The following is a 27,116-nucleotide window of genomic DNA, read 5'->3' on the forward strand; positions in this document are numbered from 1 at the left end:
GTTTCCTCCCACACTCCAAAAACATACTGCTAGGTTAATTGGCTGCTATCAAAAATTGACCCTAGTCTCTGTCTGTCTTTCTCCCTCTTTGTCTTTCTGTGGGTGTGTCTACATTAGGGAATTTAGACTGTGAGCTCCAATGGGGAAGGGACTGATGTGAATGAGTTCTCTGTACAGTGCTGCGGAATTAGTGGCGCTATATAAATAAATGATGATGATGATGATGATGATGATGATGATGATGATGGTGGTGTGACCTGGCATTTATTTTCTGGTCACCACTGTACAGAGAAGAAGGCCACAGCACTTAGGTCTTATGGCATGTAGGGAGGTCTGATTGACATGTAAGGGACATGTGGAAGATCTAATGTGCGGGATAGTGGGGAGGTCTGATGGGCATGTTACAGACTCATAAGTAGGTCTGATGGCATGTGAGGGGCATGTGGGGAGACCTGAAATGAATGAGGGGATGTATGGGGGACAATATGGTTGCTCCGGGACCAATGGCTGGACACTTTCACCGCTGCTTCAACTAGGGTAGGTGGAGTCCGGTCGAGGATGATGGGGCAGAGGGCCCTACTTGTTTTCATTAATACTGGGACCCACAATTTCTGATGGCAGCTCTGCCTGGGGACTTTTCTTGCATGATGATCATATGTGTTTGCTATAAGTTCTAAAAGTTGTCTAAAATGCCCGCAGATAGGTTATTACAGATACGTTTCTCTTTATTTGCTTAAATGCATTTTAATTTATTACTGGGAATAAGGGTATTGTGTGGCCCTTTTTAAGGTTAAAGGGCATCCATGAGACCATCAGGTTGCAAATCACCGCTCTAAGTACTTCAGCACTGACTGCCCAATTTATCATTTCTCTCTTTTGAATAGTCTTTTTATACCCTGACTTCAAACACACTGACAGCTGAAAAATGCATTTGTTTTTTGTACTTGTCATTAGCGCCAGCAGTGGATAAGTACATTTCCAGGTCCCAGAGCAAAATATTTGTAAGGTTCCAGCAGATGCCACTCTAGAGTCCCAGGTTCCTGCTTTGTTTTCAAAAGAACGCCTCCAAAAACGCCTTCCATCCCATTCTATCATTTCAATAAACTTGCTGTGCAAAATGTTATCTTGTGTTGATAATCTGGCTTGGATGGGACCGCTGATGGGTGGATGAGGCAGGAGACATCACTCCATCTGCCCCCATTTTAATCAATCACCACCCGGGCCCCCAAACCTGGCACAGTCCCAGGCACTTTGTAATCCCTCTTACTCCCCAAAGAGAATAATACCAATAACTCAGTAACCCAATTATGTAACTTATAGACAGAGAATGGTGGAAATATACTCAAATTGCTCTATATAGTAGTACTACCACTACACCGCAATCTGCTGGAGTATTGGTGGAAGTGGCTTGAGCAGGGGACAGAATTACCAAAATTTTCCCTTAAAACATTTTCCTGTCCATGTAGCTTATTGACGTAATGTTTTTTGTGCTGATGGTGGAATTATAACTGAAATGCACAGCCAGTTACCCACCAGAAATCTGGAAGTACTGGTATTTATAATAAAAAAAAGATAATCAATACTGGATGACTTCAACCAACCCATCATGCAAAATTCAGAAGAATAACAGCACTAGGTTACGTTAATTTGGGACCAACAAATACTCTACAAGTAGAACATAAATTTCATAAGTCACTAAACATAAAAACAAAATGTTGTAATTGTTTAATTTGTCAGTAGAACACTTTTTCGATATTATGACTTTTTAAGAGGTAATTGTCCAAACTGCCAAAGCACAGAGCTAAATCCTCTTTGCTGAGGTCACATGCCTAGAGTTACACAAGTGTACCTAGCTTTCTACCAAAGTGCACGGGTCTGCTGGGATCTCAATTTTGCATTGATTATTTGGGAGGAGTTGGGCAGAGCGAGGGCATTCCTTGATAGTGAACTACCCCATTTAACAAAATTCCAGAACAGTGTTTAATCAGGGTGGATAATTTGGAACTTAATTATATATGGTGAATGAGGTCAACAGAAACTCTCAGTATGAGCCTGGATCACTAGATACTGACCTGCAATGTTGACCGCTTGAGAGAAGGAAGTTCCAACACTGTTGTGTGCGACACAAGTGTAGCTTCCATAATGCTCTTCACTTTTGTCCATCATCAGGGTCTGTCTTGTTTCATTTGGTAACAAAGAATTGTCCTTCAACCAGCTGTAGTGAGTGACGTTAGGTCTGCTGCTCATATAATAACACGTCAGCACAGTGGGTCCATCTTCTGCCTGAGATTCAATAATGAGAACTCCAGTAGGAGCATCTATAGAACAGATTAATATTATAGTACATCAAAGAATTATGAGCAAAGCCCCAATGCTTACTATATCCAATGCTGTATTTATTTTATGTAAATTAACAACAATGCAAAACTCAGTTCGTGAACTGAAAACATAATGCAAGATTAGAAAAAAGTATTGAGACTTAAACATTAAAACGAATTACACATTGGAGATTAGTGTTGTGCTGTTAAATGAGGTCTTAATTAACTATGAACAATAATGGATATACAGTGGGTCTTGCTTATAAGCCATAGTGAATTAGATATTTAGCCCTTTCTCCTACTTTATTTCTCTTTTTTATATGTCTTTTGTGAAGTCTAGTCATTGCCTTTGGTGTGCATTGTGTTAGATGACAGAATACCCACATCTTTTGTCATGCCACTAGGGAAAAACCTAATATAGAAGACACTAAGCAGTAAAGTTTATTTGTGCTCTACGCAGTTCTCTTCTTACTGCATTGCGTCAGTCGATTGGAGAGAAAACTTTGCAGCAGGGATTATTATTACTATAATATATATATATATATATATATATATATATATATATATATATATATATATATATATATATATATATATATCTCCACTAATTCCACAGCGCTGTGCAGAGAACTCACTCACATCAGTCCCTGCCCCATTGGGGCTTACAGTCTAAATCCCCTAACACACACACAGACAAATTGAAGCCGAAATAAATAGTTATGCAAAATTGCAGCAAAATTTGGCACCAGTTAAAGTTTTGTGGTGGTACAGGTATAGAGTATGTTCCAAGGTTTCATGTGTTGTATTTCTGAGTTATGTGTTCACAGAAAGGCTTGCATGAATTTGGCTACCGTAATTGTAATTTGTGTTAAAAGGTAATGTGCATCTTAAAATGTGAAATAGTTATGTGTCTATTTAATGCTTTTCATGATGAAGCCTATCTGATTTCTGTTAATGTCTGCATCCTCTTATATTATTCTATTGTGGTGTGGAATGCTTGTGTATAGTCAGCTTACATCTATTGTGCACTATATATATAAAAATATATATATATATATATATATATATATATATATATATATATATATATATATATATATATATATATATATATATATCTTTTAATGTGTGGTCTTTGAGGATGTTGAGTATGTGTCTTGTGTCTCTAAATTATTATTTTTTTTCCCTGAGGTATGATTGTAGGCACGTGTCAATGAAATGTGCTCATTTTTGTGTTATAGTCTCTAGTCTGATTCAGTAGGTTGTCCAGGAGGGTTGATGATGGGTTTGTGTGTGTTTTTGAGAAGTCGAATGTTGGCATTTTTGGTTTCTTGGTTTGAAGGGCTGGAATTATTTTTGTTCAAGAATGTTGGCAGGTGTGCCTTCTTCCAGTATTTTTTCTAATTTAGAGATAAATGTGTTAGTTGGCTCATGCATAAGTTTTTTTGTATGTGTAGTGTCAGACAGGAGTCTATGTGCTTCCTCTATCTATTTGGGTGTGCTAGAAATAACAATTTCTCCTTCTTAGCCTGCTCATTTAATTATTACTACTAATGTATCTATTTTGGGTTTTCGTGGTTAAGTCAGATTTGGGCGAGATGTCATGTTTTTCTGTTGTTAAAACAAGGCTTAGAACACATGTACAAGTTTTTTTCTAACAGTGCTATTATGATTCCTTTATGTGTCAGGTAAAATTTAAAATTAGAGTTAGGTGTGGTGGGTTTGTGTTATGTCTCTGGTTGGTTGTGGTTAATTTGCAAAATTGTCTTTCTAAGGCTATTTTTCCAAAGTATCTTTTGAGTGTTAGCTTCCTATAGAATTTGCTTTTGTATGCATCAAAACTTGATGTGCATTCTGTAAGTGTGAATCTAAGTCTAAGTAGGCTTAGTTGGTGTGCGTTTTGGATAATATGGCGAAGACTGACTGTGTGATTTGTGGTCTTTGGATTTTAAGCCTTCAAGGATTTTTTTATTTTGACCCATCTCTGTTTCCTCTTCTGAATTTTCAGATTTTCTTTTTTTGTATTCATACATGAGTTAGGTGTAGTGGTCCTTCTCTGTCTGTTTTTGATTTGTCCTGTTCTAAAAATATTGTCTGGCGATTGGATGTTTGCGAGCAGTATGCTTGGATGATTGTGCGTGAATAGAGTATGATATGAACAACATGTCTATGTCAGTGGGTAATTGGCTGTGTTTGTCTTGCAATTTTTAAGTGTTGCTGTTTGTGATTCGACGGGACTGTATAACACAACAGATAAATGACCAGCCTTACACACAATGTAAGGGTATGGCAGATAAAACACACAAATCAAACACATGGGAGCAGATTTATCAGTTAGGATGAATTAGTATTGTGTGAGGTTGATGTACACACTGATGAGGGTGAGGATGATGACAGTGTAGATTGCAGATGTTGGGATCTAGCTGAGAGAAGAAAGATAGCTGTTGCTGGAATGCTTATTAATGCTTTGGTTATAATGGCATGTTGGCAACTTTATTTTTTTCTACAGTAAAGTTTCACCTATATTAGAGATGTGTTTTTTCTTTACAAAAGGTAAAAGCTTTTTTATATTTTTGTTTTTTTTACATGTTACAGAGACTTCTGTAGTGGTGGATTCCTGCGGGGATGAAATAATATTGTGTGAGGATGATGTACATACTGATGAGGATGAGGCTGAAGATGATGACAACATCTTGCCACTATAGAGTTCATTGACAGCACTGTTAGCTTAGCTGCCTTAAGACCATTGCTAGTTTGTTCTGTGGGGGGCCAAAACAAACCAAGAACTTCAGCCACAAAAGTTGCACTCCTTGTCGCTGAAGGGCTTGGTTATTTAAGATCCAACATTAGGCTAGGTGGGAGGGCCCAAGGACAATTCCATCTTGCACCACTTTGCCACTTTGGGTGTTTGTTGCTCTATCGCTTAGCATCAAGTCTGCTCGCTGCTAACCTTGTCTGAATATGAATGAAAATAATATTGTGACCTGTGAGGTGGTCAAAATTGACTGGAAATGACTGGAAATTAGTGTTATTGAGGTTAATATTAATGTTGGAACAAACAAAAAAAAAAGAAGAGCAAAACTACGTGATTTTAGCATTTTTCTAAAAAATACAGATCTAAAACCAAAACACTCGAGGACGGTTTTACCAAGACCAAAACACGAACTTAATACAGATCCAAAACCAAAATCAAAACATGGGGGTCTGTGAACATCTCTATGTTTACTGTATATTTTATTGTTTGTTGCATATTTAAAATAGTCTTAAAAAATGCATAGCTATATAGTAAATTCAAATAATATAGCAAACAAAAGATGCCTATTAGGTTAAAAAAAAAAAAAAGCCCAAGCACATCAAAATCACTGCTTATATACTGAATATCTGTAAACGTTGATTTTGTATACGTACATTGCACAGGTATCTCTGTTAGTGCCGATTCTCCTCTGCCCTCATTGTTTACTGCAGCACAGGAATAGGGTTCAATGTCTCTGGTCAAGTTCCTAACTATAATCTCTGGCCATGGGTTTCGCAATCTTATTTTATTCTTCCCTTTGTACCATTCATATGTATGTATGGGTGGATTAGAGAGACTCTTGCATGATAAAGTCACATCACTTCCCTCTATTAGCTTATTGTTTCCTCTGAGGGTGACAATCACATTTTTGGGTGAGACTGTGGAAAGAAAAGGTTTTTTTTTTTTGTTTTTTTTTACAGTGAATTTAAGAAACAAACAGTGCTATAATAAGTGCAACAAAAAAATTATCATGACAGGGACAACCTTAGACCTTCTCACTTGAGCAAAATATGCACCGCCAACATGTCTATTTTCCATGATTGAAATAAGTGTGGCTTCTCGTGAAAGGAGAATGGTTTGCCCAAAATGAGCTTTGACTTGGGTGGACATGGAATGTGGTTTGGGGTGATCAGAGTTGTGGTGTATTTGTTCCAATCTGGAAAGTTGACAGGTATACTCTGGAATCCCACCTTCATAAGGCAGTTATCACATGTACACATGGACTAAGATTGTATTAGTGGAACATGTACCTGTATATGAACAGATTACTCACAGAAGCCATAACAACACATATGGAGATGCACTATGTAAGTTGTGCTCTTTTAAATGGGGCCTTATATCTGGGATATAATTGAAAAATAGCCCTCATGTTTTTGTAAGGTATGGGAAGACCAGATGGGTGAATTGATTCAGCCAATTCTGACATTTTACCAAATTCAGTTTCTGAATAGTCCAAACTCACCCAAAATCTTTAGAGTAATGTACGCCCTGTGAAGAATCAAGTCAAATCACAGTGCAATTGTGCTTTTAATATGTATCTAATGCATCTGTTATTGATTTGAAAAAATCCCATACTACTAAGACAGAAGTTTTTTGTTTTGTTTTTAATAAATGTAATATAAATTCTCACTTTTTTTTTTTTTTGCTGTGGTTCAGCTGTTCATTAATTAATAATGATTAATAACCATTAGAATGGCTGAATAATAATATTCTGTGATTGGTGGAATTCTGTTTACATAGAAAAAGAAACCATATGGAGATATTGATGACTGAGAATATCCCAAATTTGTGAGGTCAGGTAGTTTTTGCTAATACATCGCCCTCATCTTCAGGGAAAAGGGGAAACATTCCGCCTTTTGTCACTGATCAAAGTGTGAACAGAGTAGTGGGGTTTATAAACAGTCTTTGCGCATACATTTACCACTGGCAGACACCATCTTGTTTCAATTCTCCTATTGTTTCACGGATCTGTGCTTCAGTTACTAAACAAAGTATCACTAACAAGATAAGAACATGATAATTAAATGCATCCAATTCCGGAGAGGCAATAAGATTTAAACGGATATCTGCACATCTTGGGGTAAATGTATCACATAGCGATATCGCTGATATCTGATAATTTAAAGCGGTAATAGCTTTGAAAGGCAATCTGTCAGAAGTGCAATTTAAAGTCTATACGCACACATGAAATATTTATCTATCTATAGGCAGGCCAATTTGGTTGAGGAACCAAATATAAATGACAAGGTTTGCTTCATGTTATGTTATTATTCATAGTTCATGTCGACAGTGGCCTCAATATCTGTGAAATTTAGTGATTTAATGATGAGTTAATTACATCTTTGACATCTTAACACTACAGAAAAAAATAATGCGAATAAAGCAAGTACATTCTAAAACACTGGTATACATTTCAATAATCAGAAAAATATCTGATGCATAACATCATCAGTCATTAGAACATCTTCATTTTGCAATATCATGTTTAAAATGTCAAAATGTCTTAAATCTTCCATAATACATACAGTTGATGTTCAATGGCGCTTCCTGCTGGGATCTTAGACTGTTGGGATAGGTAGCTGTGCATCGAAGGGGAGTCTTATCGTCCGCATATGAAGGGATATAAGTAAGTTGTGATATTTCTCTCCAATTCCCTCCAGATAATTGTATTAATAGTCTCTTGGTCTGACCAGGTTTGTTCCATTCTAGAGAAGGGGGACTGGTGGCACATGTATGATCTGCATAGCACTGGATAATGCTGACTTTTCCTGCCATCATATTTCCAGACCCGATAAGTGTTGGCTGTCTTTGGGTATCTGAAATTACGTAAAATTTTTACATATTAAATGTTCTACTTCTATTTCTACTACTTAAAGGTTTTTTGGCAATAGATAACCCTTGTTCATAATTCCTTCAATTACCACCAATAGTACTTTGGTGGGGGTCCAGGGACCCACCATTTTCTGTATTTAGCAGTATACTAGCTCTCACATATAGCTGGAATCTTTGCTGTTCACTTTCGGTTCTGCTCAGCTCCCTTTGTAGCAGGAAAGATTCAACGCAGTGGCTCTAGCTGAACGGTAATAGGATTATTGGGACAGAGTTTTAGTTGTTTACTGTATTCACAACACGCTTTGTGTGATCAATTAAACTTTGCATTCACTTGAATCTGGGCATGCAGATATGAAGACACTTGCACAAAAAGAACTGCACTTTTATAGACAAACATTTCTTTCTACCTGTGAAGTCATTATTTTCTTGGTTGCTCTCTTTTTAACAGGCAAGAGCATAACTTAGTGCTCCAAGATAAGAACTGTAGGAGTGTAGAAAGTTGACCCTTCTAGTGAGAGGAGCTGGACATAACTGGGAGTTTGACTAGGGCCTAGGCACAGTAAAGCACCCGATTCTGCACCCAAATGGAAAAATTAGGTTTAATGTGTTGCAAGGCAAGGTATTGTAAAACACTTCAGGGGATGGAGATTGCATGTTTCCACTTTAGTTGGTGACCACATTGCCTTAGGACTGTCTGAGAGGTGCTGGACATACTTTCAAAGAGACACATTTTGGACCATTAAGCTAGCATTTCATACAGTTATGCACAAAAAAAACCCCACATAACAACAACAAATAACAACTGAACAAAAGTTCAATGTGGAAAATAAAATAAAGACAGCCTAGATGTCCTATTACTCATTAATTATTTAAGGAATAATATAATAAATGCATCTTAGCACAGTCAAGGTGTCACACAGAAATATAACATACAAAAATACTTTGCATGTTTTGATGCTAGAAATGTTGATTAAAAAAAAACAAAAAACAGAAAAACATGAAATACATAGAAATAAAATCAAATCAGTATATATTTTGTGATCATAATGAGGTATGTATGAATCCTCCTGTAAAACGCTGTAGCATTTTTCTAGCAGCAAAATGGGGAATTGTGCCAATTACAAAGATCCCAAATCTGAATATCCCTCATACGAGCTAGAGTTAAGAAACAGTTTTTGGAAGCTATTATTGAGGGTTTTTTTGTGTTTATTTTGAGTGCCATTAAGTTTTGTAGTATAGATTTTTTTGCGTCATTTTAGCAAGTTTAATTTTTAATTTCTTAGTCTCCTTTTGTTGGTTTCTATTTAGATAGTATTTCAGAGTTCATTTATATATTTTTATATAAATGTTTTTTGTAGGAATGAGGAGAAGACATAGAGGCCACCTAAATTCCTGCATCACAGTGGAGCAGATCAAGCCAGCTAGCACCATCATCTGTTGATGCACTACATGCGGCCATTGTGAGCATTCAATTACAAAGCAGTGAACAGTTACCAGTTCTGGAAAGCAAAGTTGGATTTCCAGAACTGGTGTTTAGTTTTGAGGATGACAGCTTTAGTAAAGAGTGCCATGATCTCATTTTGAGTCTGTGCCACTTGGAGATTTCTCCATTGTTCTTGCAGGCGATGAAAAAATAATAATTCACGTGATTTTGTTAGCATTGTCCGCAGCAAAAAATATAAAAATGCATTGGTGTTCACAGATCCAGCCCATGCCATGGCATCCAACAGAGACAGCTTAGTGGAGGTGCTCCTGAAGTTTTGGCAGCTTTATTTGCTTAACCCTTCTGAAGCGGCTCTAACACAATCTGCTCCCGTCAACCTGAAGCTCACTTGCAGCAGACTCTGGTCGAAAAGTGAGGTCTCCAATCACTTGTGGCTTAGACAACACTGGGGCCAGTGTTGTCGATAATGGGTCAACCAGCAAGCTCAAGTGGTCAAAAACAGATAGCTACTTTAAAACCCACCTCATATTCATTGTGTTCCATTGCCAACTATGCGGCTTCATTGTTATTCAGCCACATAGATGAACAAAGAAGTGGCATCCAATACAATGTGGGCAGGCTGAGAGCTCATCAAACATTCAGATTTGCTTAAAATAAATTCTCACAAGGGCATCTGTATATGTGCCAACAACAGAAAGTCACAGCCCAGGCTTCTAACTACAGGGACCTTATTTCTGAGCTCTGCAGACTTGAGATATTTTAGTCACAACTATTCTTACTTGAGGCCTAATCTATTCAGAAACTCAATCGTTTACCAATCAAACAGAAAATAAAGCAATAGGTGAAGTAGTAATAGAAAGTTCTATTTAGCACTACCATGGCAACATATGTTCCGATTGGCAATGCATTAGTTTAGAAGACCGATACGACACAGATCTAACTTCATGCTTTGATAAAGACTTATTACACAAGTCGAAACATGTTGTCAAGCAGCAGTTTCCCAGACCACCAGGATTTTCGATCACAATGAAACAGATGTAGTAAGTTCCGGGTTAGATTCTTCTAAGTGCCCATTCTATCTGTACGTATGGTAGGGAAATCTGCCTGCTCTTTAAATATGTGACCTTTCTATTTCTAGATCTTTGTTCTTATTCATTTAATGTTTTATACTTTATATTCATATTTTGACTAATAAACGTTATTTTGCAAGATTTGCCTTTTATTTCCTTTTACCATATGTCCTGAAACTGGAGCACAGTCTTGAATGGAGAATCCTATTGAGAAAAACTGTGGGAGGTTCCAAAGCTATTCTTTCAATGCTTCTCTGAGTAAGCATAATATAAAAGGGGGTGTGGTTCCCTCATTACATGGTGAATTTGTTTCATCTGCAATTATGTCTTCACATCCCACAAACTATATTTTATTATTATTATTGTATATTTGTGGTCCCAAATATTGGTTGAATGCGACATTACATAATACAATAGATGTGTTTTCTTTTTGTTTTTCCCCCTTTTCTCCATACGGTGATTGGTCATTGAGGAAGATTATGTTGTACAGTTTAAGGGGGATGAAGCCATAATTTGGGTGTCATAGGTGACATTTGGAGCCTTCTTTTGTATTTTTTTATAGCTGGTAACTAATGCAAATTTCTATATTTCTCTGATTGGTAAGAGCCAAAGTACGTGTGTTGTGTTTCCATTTTCTATTGTCAAGATATTAGTGAGGTCTTAGCTACAAGCACTTGGCAGCATACCTAGGAGCACGTTTACATTATTTGTTTTGTTATTTAAATCCTAAAACATACTTCCCTTCATTATTAAGGACTGTACCTAAATAGATTCTACAGGTTTGTCACTATAGTTCAATAGTCTATGTCAACTTGTAGGCACTTAGCAAACTCGTTTCTTCCACATACAGGTCAGCAGTCATTCAACTCTCGACTGCCTACTTCTTAACTTACCACATTGAAATTCAATGAACACTAATTATTAATCCTGCAATGTTTTTCACCTGCCCACACTGGTAGCAAAATAATATGCAATGGGGGGCATGTCTGACAACAGATCTTTATGAAAACATGGCAAGATTGATATCAACACTCTCAACGGGGAGGGACAGAAAGGGTTTACAAAGAAGAGACACAGGAAGAGCAATTCCCACAGTCAAACATGTGTCAATTCCTGAAAATCTCTATGTTTCCCTCTTCTGGGTCCTTACAACCCATTGCACCCCAAAACCAACAAACAATATAGGAGAAATTATCATTGGAAGCATCCCGATGTCTGTTGGCATGGTTTTTCTTGGGCATATAGTAAGCTACCTTAAATCCCTCCTCATAAAACAAGATTTTCTTGCTCTGGATCTGAATTCAAGACATAATCAGAGTTGAGGTCTCTGCATTAGAAGAAGATCGATATTATGTGGAGGCTAGGGTCACAACCCTTGAAAAAAATCAAGAGGAGATTTTACTCCAAATTGTATAAGAAACCACAAGCCAAAAATCCTTCAATGTAAAGACAGTGCAAAGACAACTGGACAACTTGGAATTGTAACAATTTTCAGGTAAGGGGTATTTCAGACATTAGCCCCCTATGCGACATAAGAGACAGTCTAACAAAAATATTTAATGAAAACTGGAACAAGACACAGACTCTACATCACTCTTCGATAGACCACAGAGCCCTTAATCCAAGTGACCAAGAGACAGAAAACCCATGTGATGCATTGTCTATGTAGGCTACATTATCATACTGTCAGAAAAGAAATCTTAAAGAAACCCAAATTTCCTAGATGCTGTTGACATCAATGGTCACAAGGTCCACATTTGCCAAAAACTATCCTGGCACAATGAATCCGTAAGATAATGTAATACCTTACTACATGGCCTGCTAAGGGACTAAGCTGAAATACAGCATACTACCATGCTCCAATTTACCAAACACAACCATTAAGTTGATGTTTACATAACATGCATAGTGAACATCGAGAGGTCCTTCAGGTCTTAGTCATGCATTGTGATAATGACTAAATTATTTGACACTATGACCCATAAAAGGATTATTTATTTCACTCATGTTTGTTATTTTTAACCCTCTCTCACTCACCCTCTTCCTACCTTCTGATCTCTTCTCTTACCCCATCCTACAATTATACAAAATAACTCATCTGGCATTAACCCCCGATTCAATACTTCACATTATTTTTTTCAATCCCATGGCAGTAAAGAGCAGTGCTAATGGATACTATCCATAGTGCATTAAAAGGATTAAATATCCATGAAAAATGGTCCTAAGTATTGGAAACCCCTTAGATTAAATATAGCTTTTATTCATGAGACCCACTTTAAGCAAAATAAGTCCCCCACACTGCGCAACCACCACAACCTAAATGCCTTTTATAGAAATAATCCAGAACGGAAATCAATTGAATAGCAATTTTATTTTTGAAATGCCTGCTACTTATTACTGAGGATAGGAGAGGCATCTTGGTAAAAGATATTAACGATAAGATATTTAACCAGCTGCTCACATTTACCCAGTTATATACTCCCAACCAGGGTCAGATGGTGTTCCTTGCCAAGATGCTGGAACAATTGAAAGCCCTAGTGGATGGTAGTTTGACTGCAAAAGACAACCTAAATTGAGTTGATGCCTTTCCAACTCTTGGAGACTCCTACAATATAAACCTTTTTATTACACCCATAGCAATTCATTCTAGACTACACTATTTGTTTATCAGTCATAGGTACCCAATTTAATTTTAAATTGGGCAGAAAATATGGTCAGATCACCTATCAGTCCAGTACCTCTCAGTCTCCCTAGAACTAATCACCGTCAAGCAATGGCTTTTGGTTAAATGAGCTCCTAGGGCTGCCACTGTAAATCTAAAATTGAAGCATCAAACAAATACATCTTCTCGATTAATTCACTCAAAACCTTGACTTATCATATGGGAGGCTCATAAAAGAATTGTTAAAAGGAAATGTGTCAGAAAGAAATGGAAATAACCCAGTGATGGAAATAGTGTCAATGCAGTGGGTGGTTGCTATGGCTTTTAAGTGAAGGGGCTTTCAGGTCCACCCGCCCCCAGGCCCCCACTCTACTCTTCTGAACATGCGCCTGGATGCACAGGAAAGGCACATGCACCAGCCCCATGCATGCCCAGCAAAGTAGAGTGGGGGACTTAGGGGGGAGTATTGGTACAATGGGCCTGCCTACAAATTTTGCTATGGGGTCTGGTAATACTGTGTTTCACTACATGAACAAGCCATAAATTTTCTCTCCCTATGTATACCTATTGCAGCTAGCCTAAAGCAGAACTCCTAAAGAAACTATGGAATGACAGGACTAAACTTGAATTTTGCAGATATAGGAATACATTTTTCCAGTGGGACGACAACCAAATAGACTCTTGGCAAAAGCCCTTTGGGAATAAAGAGTCCTTTGTCTACATTCGTACAATTAAGGACAATAATGTAAATACCAACACACAATAGAAGGGATGGCATTTCACATAGTTTTAATAATTGGATCAAGGTAGTTATGAGCAGTTTCTGTAGACTACTATCGTTTGCAACGTGATTAATACGCAATTGAATAATTATCGTAGTAAATAACAGCATAAAAATAAGATTTATTTCAGTTTATATAAAATACTATGCATTAAAGAAGGTATTTAATGGTTACAACATATTACTCACAGTGTGTGGTCTCATTCTGTTCACAATCGCATTAGAGTGCTTCCTGTTGTATTTATGAGGCATTCGCACATTGCAAACACTAGGCATAACTAATATAATATTTCATACACCAAATCGAAATTCCAACCATGCCATAAACAAATTAGTTTATATAGGTCCATGGGCGGGAGCCTGAGGATGTACACCTGGCTACACTTGGAAAGATGACCCTAACTTCAAGAGACAATAGTGAGAGGAATTAGCCAATGGAGCGTCGCGTTCTTGGGAGGTCATGACCCATCGACCTATGAATGTGGACCTTAATACGGTGTCTGTATATCTATTCAATGTCACTACTTTGTATTACTGTAAAATGGATAGATTGTTCACCTCTGGCTTTAGAAACAAGACCGTTCTTATAGAATCTTGTTGTCGGCATGGACTGCGTAGGTATATATATGGGATACTTTGCCCTGTAATATATATTGCAAATAAAACTCTTGTGCTTTGGAACCAGAGCGTTCGCATCATAACTTTTTTTTATTTCATACGATGCAATGGTCTTATCGAAATGTATTTTTCCAAACTATACAAATTGACTAATGACTCATCACAGTACATTTTCTTTTCAGAGGAGATAAAGGAGCGCTTGGATCAACCATTCTTCTTGAAAGAACTAGACAAAGCAATCTTTATCCCCCCCCCCCCCCCTCCATGGAAAAAAGCCTGCCCAGACACATTATTAAAACTTTTAGAGAGAAACTAGTTCCCTTATTACTTCAGGCTCTCAACAAGAACTCATATAAATCATTATTTTCCCTTTGATTATTAGAAACACATATCACTACCAAATCTAAAGGCGGCAAGGAACTAACCCATTGCATAAGCTACAGACCCATCTCAGTACATAATATAGACTTGAACTATTTATCAAGCTCATAACCAGTTTCCTTAAAGAAACTGCTTTAATCCACCATGAACAAATGGGATTTGTCTCCAAACTAACAGCCATGTGACAAAACCACTAAAATTATAAATCCACCATGTTTCATTCTCCAAGACTCATGCCATACTTCTGAATAATGACTGAAAAAAAAACTTTTGACAGAATAGATTGGCAATTCATGACTAGGTTGCTGGATCACCTAGGTTTGAGCTCACATATAATTCTATCATTAAAGATAAATTACTAGGATTACAATAAACAGGTCACTCTCTGAATCAGTCACCTTAACAAATGGCACTAGACAGGGATGCCTGTTACCACCTCCAATATTTGCAAAATTCACAGAGGCCCTAGCAATTAGAGCTAATCTGATTATAAACAGACTTTAGACAGGGAAGAGGGAACACATACTAGCACAGTTACCTGATGACCTGTTGGCTACTAAAACCAACACAGTGGTCTCCCTCCCTAAGCCGACTGTTAAATATCAACCATTTGGATATCTTTCTAATTTTAAAATATATTATTCAACATCAGTTGCACTAAATCAGTGGTTCCCAAATTGTGCACCTAGGCTCCCTGGGGTGTCTTGGAGATCTCACAGGGGTGCCTCAGCCAGGGCCAGTGGTAAGCAAGGCGGGGGGCTACTTGGTAGTTATTTTGGCTTAGAGGTGCCTTGAAAAAATTTTGGAGACCCTAAGGGTGCTTTGAACTGAAAAAGTTTGGAATCCACTGCACTGAATCTCACAAGCCCAAATTGCTTAATAGTCTCCTGTGGCAATTCTCCTTTATGGCAACCCTCCCAAATTTGCTATTTATGACTTATTCTACCCAATGTCCATGCTGCTCTTTACAAATTAGAGTTTGTCCTCAGGCAGTTTAGAATAATATATAAATTAAATAGCTGACAGTCAAACAAGTCATCATAGCTAGGCATGGTTAATGTTATCAAAATGAACACCCTACCCAAGGTACTACGCTTACAACAAATTCTATCCAAAACCAATCCATAACCTCTAGGATTTTTGAAAGGCGTTACAGAAAACCATCAGATTCAATTTTGGGGGAGTAAAAGACCACATATTAGACATGACGTGCCCGATTCATTAAGAAAAGTAAAGCAAAAAAATTTGTAACTTTGCACCTTGGAAAAACCATGTTGCATTGGAGGGGAGGTAATTTTAAAATGTGATGGCAGATTTATAGTTGGTGTAAGGCATGTCCTAGATCAACTTTAAATTTCAGTGTACAAATAAGCTATCAAGTGTTTGTGTGCTACATAAAAAAAACAGCCAGTATTTATCTTACGTACAAAATGAAAAAACTAATTTACACGCCTTGCATTGTAACATGGTTTTGCCCAGGAGAAAACTTACTCAATTTTTTGCCTTACTCTCCTTAATGAATTAAGCCCATCATATTTACATGTCTGCATAGAGGCAACTTTCTTTAATGCAAGAAAGACAAATAGGCATTTTTTCCTCAAACATGTATTGCTCTTTTATTTTGTGATTGATAAATGTCTGTTCATATTGTCCAATAAATTAATTAATGGATAACTACACCAGAACTTTACTTTAAATGTAGTGGTCACTGAAGTAAAGTAAATTCTACTTAAATTGGTACTATGGTCTGTCAGTATTAGCGAGACCCAGGAGGCTGAAATTGTCCAGCACTGTTATCCGCTGTACTTTAAAGGTAAGTATATTTCAAAGTAACTCTAGTGCTATCGATGTCCCTTTCTATACTTGCCAACTTTCTGATGCTCCCCTCCAAGAGATCATGGAGGGAAGATCAAGCGTTGTTGAAACACTGCCCAGGCGTAACCAAAACAGGGTAGGGGATCAAACCTCTGGGCCATTCAAATCATCAGGGTGCCCCATTGGATTGTGCTGACATTGAACTGAAAATATGTAAAACTTTGTATTTTACTTAAATTGAGTGAGCTTCACCTACAATTAAATATGTTTTGGACGGAATTCTTCTTTCATCTTATTCAGTAGAGTAGAATGTTTGTTTGACAATGTGTTTTTACTGTAGACTTTTATATGTCATATTATAAATGTGTAAAAACAAAATTAAACAAGGACATCCTATACTTTTTTCTGAACTATGATTTAACATTAGCAATCGGCTTTCCAGATGCTTTTTATACAAAACTTAGAGTAAATATGTATATATATTGTTATATAATTTTGCCTTAAAAACATGTTTTAAAACCAATTTAGGAATATTGCAATCCAAAGCAAACAATATTATTTAAACCTCTAGAAGCATTAGACAGAGCTGGTGCACAGGAAAATGATAGATTGGATCTGATTGGTTGCTATGGGCAACACCATCTTTATGTGCTAGTTGTCATACACATCATAAAGTCTGTCTCTTATGGCTTACGTAAAAAAAAATCTTTACCTGTGACATGAAGAGTAATAGTCCTACTTTGCAGGTCGTATGCATTCTGGCTTCTGTCTTTTCCTGGATAATATCGACCTTTATCTGTTTCTCTCACAGGATCTATCCTCAGACTGCAGATGCCTCCAGGTACCAGTGAGGTTCGCCTTATGTAGTCATTTCTTACCGATGAGGATGTTTTGCTGTTAAAAACCTCATAATAGTATAAACTATCATATAAATACCATACTATACTGGATTTGGCTGGTGAATATGTGCAGGGTATCTCCACACAGGAACCAATCAGAGCTACTATTTCAGTTGGGAACTCCCATTTCTGAGACAAAATACCTGACTGGAAGCCTGTAAGATACAAAGTACATACAATTAGATTTATCCCATTATATTTACATAGTTCTTTTGGAATGGATGTTCATTTTACCTTGGAAAAGGACAAGGAACAAAATTCTTGTAACACTCATCCTGTGCTATTCAGGGACTAAAACTGCAACCCTGGCTGTGGATAAAATTCCTGCAAAAAAAACAACACAACACACAATAAATATAATAATTTGCACAATCAACACTGCATTCAATGGGTAGATTTGTATTTTCATCCACTGTTTTATTTAAAACAATAATATACATTTGTAATATAAGCTACTGGACATTGCACAGTGACATCATATACGAATGCCCATCATCTTAATTGATTTCATTTATTGACTAAAAGGGACGGTGATGAGGGCCATGGCGTAACTCAAGTGCAAGCACTCTGTAATTGTCTCATTTTATACTTTGATAAGAGGTTGCTGGGTGTGGTCTGTATCTGGCCTGTGGAAGCATTTTTGAATGTCAGGGCATTTAACAAACACCACCATATTCCAGCTTGAGCCTCTGACAAGGACATTCTCTTATTCTGTTGCCTGGCTAACTTGATTGATAGTCAGTTAAAGGGTTGAGCCAATGTTCTAACAATGAAAGGCAACTAGTCACGGATTATAGTGTTACCTTCAGAGTGGGTGGATTTAAAACTATTTTATATTATTTAATGCATCTACTTGCTGGCTAAAGCACCACCTTTAGGATCGGTTGGCCAAAGAACTCTAAGGGGGGTAATCAATTGACTGCAAAAAAAAAAAATCACTCGCAGGTTTTTAACGGCTATAGCGACCGTTTTTAGTTAACTATTCATTGCTATAGAATCATCTATACCATGTCAAAACACATTAGTACAAACATATTTGTTCCAAAAACCATACATAAATATATTTAATTAGTAATTTTACATTTTTTTTTAAAAAAAAAAATGTCATTTTTTAACAAGAAAAACAACTTTTACATGTTAGGCATTAGTGATAAACATAGTTTTTCTTTTTTTTTTTTTTTTACATGATTTCAAATAGTTTTCAGAGGTTTTTTTTTATTTTTATCACACCCCAAAGAGGTGCGAGATAAAACAGCATATTGGACTGTTTAAAGCGCCGCGTTAAAAAACAATTTAATTGAATTTAACGCGGCGGACTCTCACACCCCCTATACTTTCAATAGACCTTCTACTGGAGCGTGAGTGGACCGATTGTTAAAAAAAAAACCGGAGCGCTAAAAATGTTTTACAATTGGGGATCCTTTTACTACACATGCTGATGTTACTTATAGTAATTATTTTTTGTTGTATTGGGTAAAATAATTTGTAAGGGTGATCAATCACATTCTCTCTCTCTTTCGCCATCTCGTTCTCATAAACATAAATATTTTATAAAGAGTCTAATAGTGGGTGCTCTGACAATCCTTAACAACATTTAGACACTAGCTAAATTAGGATATAATAAATTTCACCTCCTGATGCCACCAAATCTCACTCTCTGATCTTCCCAAACCCCCTATCCTTGATCTACTCACACCCTGATCCACTCCACAAAATTAGGACAGTTGGGACTATCTGTAGCATTGACAAACATAATGGGCAAATTATCATGAAACATGGTAGAAATGGTGATTGACATTAGCAAGCAATAACTTTTGTACAACTATACTCTCAGATATTTGGTCCCCACATGGTTCAGAATAGTAATTAAGACAAGGGGGGAAAAATAAATGTATGACCCGTTAGTGAGAAGAAAAAAAAAAAAAATGTTGAGCGGCTGGATATTTCAAAACATGACCAGACATCCTGTTAATTTATGGTCACTTAGCGTGATTGCAATAACACCGAGTCATGATTAGTACTTTAGAAATTACCCAATACATTATATGCTATATCATTCTCATATTGATTCCCTAAACACCCATGTGTAGGACCATGATAAGCAGACTATTGTGATAAATGTGAGCATGGCAAGAGAAGTGAGGTAAAGTCCATGTTAGATGCATTCTGTAAGCATTCCATAAGGGATATGGAGATATAATACAGCTACCAACATTTACATATATGTTTTATGAAAACGTTCTGTTTCCATTTTAACATGAGTGCATGACAGGGATGTAACCAAATAACATGCTTGAAATTCAAACATGATAATTGCCCAGGATTACTGGAAAGGAAACTGAAAAATGTATCAGTGCATGCAATTTAGGTAGCGTAGTACCCAGCAGGTGCTAGAGCTGTACATATAATCACCAATTGCCTGGATCCAGGAAATAGCATTGTCATAACCCCCTGGAGTCAGGATCTAAAGCTGTTCCTGTAATCACCGACCGCACAGCGCTAGGAACAAGCATTGTACCTGTAATCACCGACCGCACAGCGCTAGGAACAAGCATTGTACCTGTAATCACCGACCGCACAGCGCTAGAAACAAGCATTGTACCTGTAATCACCAACCGCACAGCGCTAGGAACAAGCATTGTATCTGTAATCACCGACCGCAACGAGCTAGGAACAAGCATTGTACCTATAATCACCGACCGCACAGCGCTAGAAACAAGCATTGTACCTGTAATCACCGACTGCACAGCGCTAGGAACAAGCATTGTACCTATAATCACCGACCGCACAGCGCTAGAAACAAGCATTGTACCTGTAATCACCGACCGCACAGCGCTAGAAACAAGCATTGTACCTGTAATCACCGACTGCACAGCGCTAGGAACAAGCATTGTACCTGTAATCACCGACCGCACAGCGCTAGGAACAAGCATTGTACCTGTAATCACCGACCGCACAGCGCTAGGAACAAGCATTGTACCTGTAATCACCGACCGCACAGCGCTAGGAACAAGCATTGTACCTGTAATCACCGACCGCACAGCGCTAGAAACAAGCATTGTACCTGTAATCACCGACCGCACAGCGCTAGGAACAAGCATTGTATCTGTAATCACCGACCGCACAGCGCTAGGAACAAGCATTGTACCTGTAATCACCGACTGCACAGCCCTAGGAACAAGCATTGTACCTATAATCACCGACCGCACAGCGCTAGGAACAAGCATTGTACTTGTAATCACCGACTGCACAGCGCTAGGAACAAGCATTGTACCTGTAATCACCGACTGCACAGCCCTAGGAACAAGCATTGTACCTATAATCACCGACTGCACAGCCCTAGGAACAAGCATTGTACCTGTAATCACCGACTGCACAGCGCTAGGAACAAGCATTGTACCTGTAATCACCGACTGCACAGCGCTAGGAACAAGCATTGTACCTGTAATCACCGACTGCACAGCGCTAGGAACAAGCATTGTACCTGTAATCACCGACTGCACAGCGCTAGGAACAAGCATTGTACCTGTAATCACCGACTGCACAGCCCTAGGAACAAGCATTGTACCTGTAATCACCGACCGCACAGCGCTAGGAACAAGCATTGTACCTGTAATCACCGACCGCACAGCGCTAGGAACAAGCATTGTACCTGTAATCACCGACTGCACAGCCCTAGGAACAAGCATTGTACCTGTAATCACCGACTGCACAGCGCTAGGAACAAGCATTGTACCTGTAATCACCGACCGCACAGCGCTAGGAACAAGCATTGTACCTGTAATCACCGACCGCACAGCGCTAGGAACAAGCATTGTACCTGTAATCACCGACCGCACAGCCCTAGGAACAAGCATTGTACCTGTAATCACCGACCGCACAGCCCTAGGAACAAGCATTGTACCTGTAATCACCGACCGCACAGCGCTAGGAACAAGCATTGTACCTGTAATCACCGACTGCACAGCCCTAGGAACAAGCATTGTACCTGTAATCACCGACTGCACAGCGCTAGGAACAAGCATTGTACCTGTAATCACCGACCGCACAGCCCTAGGAACAAGCATTGTACCTGTAATCACCGACCGCACAGCCCTAGGAACAAGCATTGTACCTGTAATCACCGACCGCACAGCGCTAGGAACAAGCATTGTACCTGTAATCACCGACCGCACAGCGCTAGGAACAAGCATTGTACCTGTAATCACCGACCGCACAGCGCTAGGAACAAGCATTGTACCTGTAATCACCGACCGCACAGCGCTAGGAACAAGCATTGTACCTGTAATCACCGACCGCACAGCGCTAGGAACAAGCATTGTACCTGTAATCACCGACCGCACAGCCCTAGGAACAAGCATTGTACCTGTAATCACCGACCGCACAGCGCTAGGAACAAGCATTGTACCTGTAATCACCGACCGCACAGCGCTAGGAACAAGCATTGTACCTGTAATCACCGACCGCACAGCGCTAGGAACAAGCATTGTACCTGTAATCACCGACCGCACAGCGCTAGGAACAAGCATTGTACCTGTAATCACCGACCGCACAGCCCTAGGAACAAGCATTGTACCTATAATCACCGACTGCACAGCCCTAGGAACAAGCATTGTACCTGTAATCACCGACTGCGCCGAGCTAGGAACAAGCATTGTACCTGTAATCACCGACTGCACAGCCCTAGGAACAAGCATTGTACCTGTAATCACCGACCGCACAGCGCTAGGAACAAGCATTGTACCTGTAATCACCGACCGCACAGCCCTAGGAACAAGCATTGTACCTATAATCACCGACCGCAACGAGCTAGGAACAAGCATTGTACCTGTAATCACCGACCGCACAGCCCTAGGAACAAGCATTGTACCTATAATCACCGACCGCACAGCGCTAGGAACAAGCATTGTACCTGTAATCACCGACCGCACAGCCCTAGGAACAAGCATTGTACCTGTAATCACCGACCGCACAGCGCTAGGAACAAGCATTGTACCTGTAATCACCGACCGCACAGCCCTAGGAACAAGCATTGTACCTATAATCACCGACCGCAACGAGCTAGGAACAAGCATTGTACCTGTAATCACCGACCGCACAGCGCTAGGAACAAGCATTGTACCTATAATCACCGACTGCACAGCCCTAGGAACAAGCATTGTACCTGTAATCACCGACTGCGCCGAGCTAGGAACAAGCATTGTACCTGTAATCACCGACTGCACAGCCCTAGGAACAAGCATTGTACCTGTAATCACCGACCGCAACGAGCTAGGAACAAGCATTGTACCTGTAATCACCGACCGCACAGCCCTAGGAACAAGCATTGTACCTATAATCACCGACTGCACAGCGCTAGGAACAAGCATTGTACCTGTAATCACCGACCGCACAGCCCTAGGAACAAGCATTGTACCTATAATCACCGACTGCACAGCGCTAGGAACAAGCATTGTACCTGTAATCACCGACCGCACAGCGCTAGGAACAAGCATTGTACCTGTAATCACCGACCGCACAGCCCTAGGAACAAGCATTGTACCTATAATCACCGACCGCAACGAGCTAGGAACAAGCATTGTACCTGTAATCACCGACCGCACAGCCCTAGGAACAAGCATTGTACCTATAATCACCGACTGCACAGCGCTAGGAACAAGCATTGTACCTGTAATCACCGACCGCACAGCCCTAGGAACAAGCATTGTACCTGTAATCACCGACCGCACAGCGCTAGGAACAAGCATTGTACCTGTAATCACCGACCGCACAGCCCTAGGAACAAGCATTGTACCTATAATCACCGACCGCAACGAGCTAGGAACAAGCATTGTACCTGTAATCACCGACCGCACAGCGCTAGGAACAAGCATTGTACCTATAATCACCGACTGCACAGCCCTAGGAACAAGCATTGTACCTGTAATCACCGACTGCGCCGAGCTAGGAACAAGCATTGTACCTGTAATCACCGACTGCACAGCCCTAGGAACAAGCATTGTACCTGTAATCACCGACCGCAACGAGCTAGGAACAAGCATTGTACCTGTAATCACCGACCGCACAGCCCTAGGAACAAGCATTGTACCTATAATCACCGACTGCACAGCGCTAGGAACAAGCATTGTACCTGTAATCACCGACCGCACAGCCCTAGGAACAAGCATTGTACCTATAATCACCGACTGCACAGCGCTAGGAACAAGCATTGTACCTGTAATCACCGACCGCACAGCGCTAGGAACAAGCATTGTACCTGTAATCACCGACCGCACAGCCCTAGGAACAAGCATTGTACCTATAATCACCGACCGCAACGAGCTAGGAACAAGCATTGTACCTGTAATCACCGACCGCACAGCCCTAGGAACAAGCATTGTACCTATAATCACCGACTGCACAGCGCTAGGAACAAGCATTGTACCTGTAATCACCGACCGCACAGCCCTAGGAACAAGCATTGTACCTGTAATCACCGACCGCACAGCGCTAGGAACAAGCATTGTACCTGTAATCACCGACCGCACAGCCCTAGGAACAAGCATTGTACCTATAATCACCGACCGCAACGAGCTAGGAACAAGCATTGTACCTGTAATCACCGACCGCACAGCGCTAGGAACAAGCATTGTACCTGTAATCACCGACCGCACAGCGCTAGGAACAAGCATTGTACCTGTAATCACCAACCGCACAGCGCTAGAAACAAGCATTGTACCTGTAATCACCGACCGCACAGCGCTAGGAACAAGCATTGTACCTGTAATCACCGACTGCACAGCGCTAGGAACAAGCATTGTACCTGTAATCACCGACCGCACAGCGCTAGGAACAAGCATTGTACCTGTAATCACCGACCGCACAGCGCTAGAAACAAGCATTGTATCTGTAATCACCGACCGCACAGCGCTAGGAACAAGCATTGTACCTGTAATCACCGACCGCACAGCGCTTGGAACAAGCATTGCACCTATAATTAATGACTATATTGAGCCAGGAACCAGGACAGTGACTGTAATCACAAACTACCCAATAACAGAAACTATTGCTGTACCTGTGATTATTAACTGCCTTGACCCAGAACCTATCACAATGCCTGACCAACAGCTACAGTTGTAATTCTGCTATCGTATATATATCAAGTGTTCGCAACGCCTCTTAGATGGTAAGCTCGCTTGGGCAGGGTCATCTTTACCATCTGTTTCATGTTATTATTATGTTCAATTTATTTGCATCTGGATCCCATTAATATACAGCACTGCATAATATGTTGGTAAAAATATAATAATATAGTGTAATATAGAATGTATATTAAATATATATTTATTAATATATACTATTTAGTGTATGCAATATAGCAGAAAGGTAAATATTGTGAATGACAGACATTGTTATGCTCACCACATACTGCCCCATTAATGGCACATACCATAATTAGCCCTAGACTAAGAATAACAGCCTCATGCCCACTATATATATTCCTATGCCTGCCGCATGTAGCCCTATGTCAAAAATAGCAGCCTCTTACCTATCAAAGCCAAATACTCACCCTATCCAGTACTGTGTCCAGCATATCCCATCACAGTTCCATGTCCTTCACATATACGCAATGCCAACCTTACGTGCTTCATGCCAATCACAGTCTAATGCCCTTCATATCTAGCATTGCACTCAGCATAGAGACTTCATAGCAAAAATACTTCCATGCACATCACACACAGCTCTGAGCCCAGCATATCAGTATCACATATACCACAGTCCCATATGTATCACATACAGCCAGATGCCCATAGATATCTATGCCCAGGATATATAGGTAAGTGTTAATCAGTGCATACCCCTTGTTATCCATTGATTTCCAGATACAAATTAAACTCCCTCCACAAACACACATCTTTCCTTCAGCTGCCTTTTAAAACCCTTCTTGTTAAACACAAATCAAACAACAGTGGGTATAAAGCTTTAGAATGAACAGTTCTCACGATGAGCTCTAAGCTGGAAGTAGCTTCTGTAAAGCAGTTATATTTATACTTGAGAAAAATCTTTCTAACATACCATAAAAACTAGAGAAAGATGTCTATAAATAACAAGAGCTTTGATACATTTTTGTTAGTTTAAATAATCATTTATAACTATTACAATATGATAGGACCTGCCTTCAACATTGTTACAGAGTGTGTATCATATGGTAAATAGGTTTCATTTCTTTACATTTCAAACATAAAAATACATTGAACAATTACTTACATGTCTCATATCTCTTCTTGTGGACGTTAGATTTCAGAAACAGGAGACAGAAGTTAAAGTTGCACAACATCTCTCCTGTATATTTTGGAGAAGTGAATTGTCCTTGTTACTTCCGTAAATGAGTGACATCCTGTTTTGCAAATTCTGATTAATTAAACTAGGGGTATTAAAAAATAAATTAAAATATTGGGATAGATTTATCAAACCTTCTAAGAAAATAAAATTGGAGGTTTTGCCCATTGTAGCCAATCAGATTATAGATACCATTTATAAGACTGTACTAGATCAGTGTTTCTTAAACCCAGTGCTCAGGACCCCTAACAGTACATGTTCTCCATATCTCCTTGCTGGAGCATAGGTGTATTCATTACTGACTAACACATTGTAACAGATCCACAGGTGGATTAATTATTGCCCTTGTCACCTGGAAAACCTGCACTGTTAGTGCTCTCTGAGGACTGGGTTTGAGAAACACTGTACTAGATAAATGAGAGCTAGAATTGTTTGGTTGCTATGAGCAACAACTCCTTTGTATAAGGCAGGGTTTCCCAAACCCAGTCCTCAGGGCTCCCTAACAGTGCAGGTTTTCCCTATCTCCTTGCTGGAGCACAGGTGTATTCATTACTGACTGACACATTGTAACAGATCCACAGGTGGTCCTAATTATGTCACATGTGATCCAGAAAACCTGCACTGTTGGGAAACCCTGGTATAAGGGTTTATAAAGTTACTTCATTATGTAATTTCAGACTTAGTAATTTAATCCTTTCCTTGCTCAAATTAAAATGTTCGCCTCAGGAGGCCCAACTATATTTTGCATGATTATTTAGCTGTAAATCATTTTTTCATTGTTAACTGTAACCAAATTTTTTAGGGAAAGATAGGAGTTTCTAATTAAACTATTATAGTGGAGTAAATATATGTTAAAATTGCAGAAATAATATGATTAAAAACAGATAATTTAATGACTTTTTTATGATACTTTCCTTAGCCACATTCACAAATTAATTAAATCAACAAAATATACCCTTTATGCATTTTCTGACATACATAAAAAGTGTAATTTTGTTGAAGGTAAGTCTGTTTTAGGCAATATATGTCCTTGTGGATGAGTGTCTATGTATAATTTCCTTTTTTAATTTTGTTACTCTAATAACACTTTAATTTTTCAATTATTTATTGGCAAAGCATTTGTTAACATGTAACAACATAGGCTTGGAAGTTATTAATACATCGTTTGCACGCTGATAGTCAG

General features: G+C 39.1%; 1 protein-coding gene across 1 annotated transcript; it reads right to left on the reverse strand.

The window, feature by feature from the left end:
* Positions 1 to 2,013: 2,013 nt before the first annotated feature.
* LOC142107672 (Schwann cell myelin protein-like) lies at positions 2,014 to 26,001 on the reverse strand. The gene is made up of 6 exons (XM_075191243.1): positions 25,862 to 26,001; positions 17,849 to 17,938; positions 17,428 to 17,769; positions 7,638 to 7,928; positions 5,727 to 5,990; positions 2,014 to 2,318 (listed from the first exon to the last, which is right to left on the reverse strand). The coding sequence occupies exons 2-6, from the start codon at positions 17,886 to 17,888 to the stop codon at positions 2,029 to 2,031; spliced, it is 1,227 nt and encodes a 408-aa protein (XP_075047344.1). The 5' UTR covers positions 17,889 to 17,938; positions 25,862 to 26,001; the 3' UTR covers positions 2,014 to 2,028.
* Positions 26,002 to 27,116: the final 1,115 nt, after the last annotated feature.

The sequence above is a fragment of the Mixophyes fleayi genome, chromosome 11 (genome assembly GCF_038048845.1).
Source record: "Mixophyes fleayi isolate aMixFle1 chromosome 11, aMixFle1.hap1, whole genome shotgun sequence".
In the NCBI taxonomy this organism is placed as follows: Eukaryota; Metazoa; Chordata; class Amphibia; order Anura; family Limnodynastidae; genus Mixophyes; species Mixophyes fleayi.

Excerpts from the sequence above, each read along its gene's own strand:
- LOC142107672 (XM_075191243.1), bottom strand. The coding sequence starts at position 17,888 with ATGAGTGTTACAAGAATTTTGTTCCTTGTCCTTTTCCAAG. Across the intron at positions 5,991-7,637 it reads AGCGCCATTGAACATCAACT|TCTCACCCAAAAATGTGATT; the intron begins GTATGTATTATG and ends TTCTTTCCACAG. Across the intron at positions 2,319-5,726 it reads AACAGAGATACCTGTGCAAT|ATGCTCCTACTGGAGTTCTC; the intron begins GTACGTATACAA and ends TCTGTTCTATAG.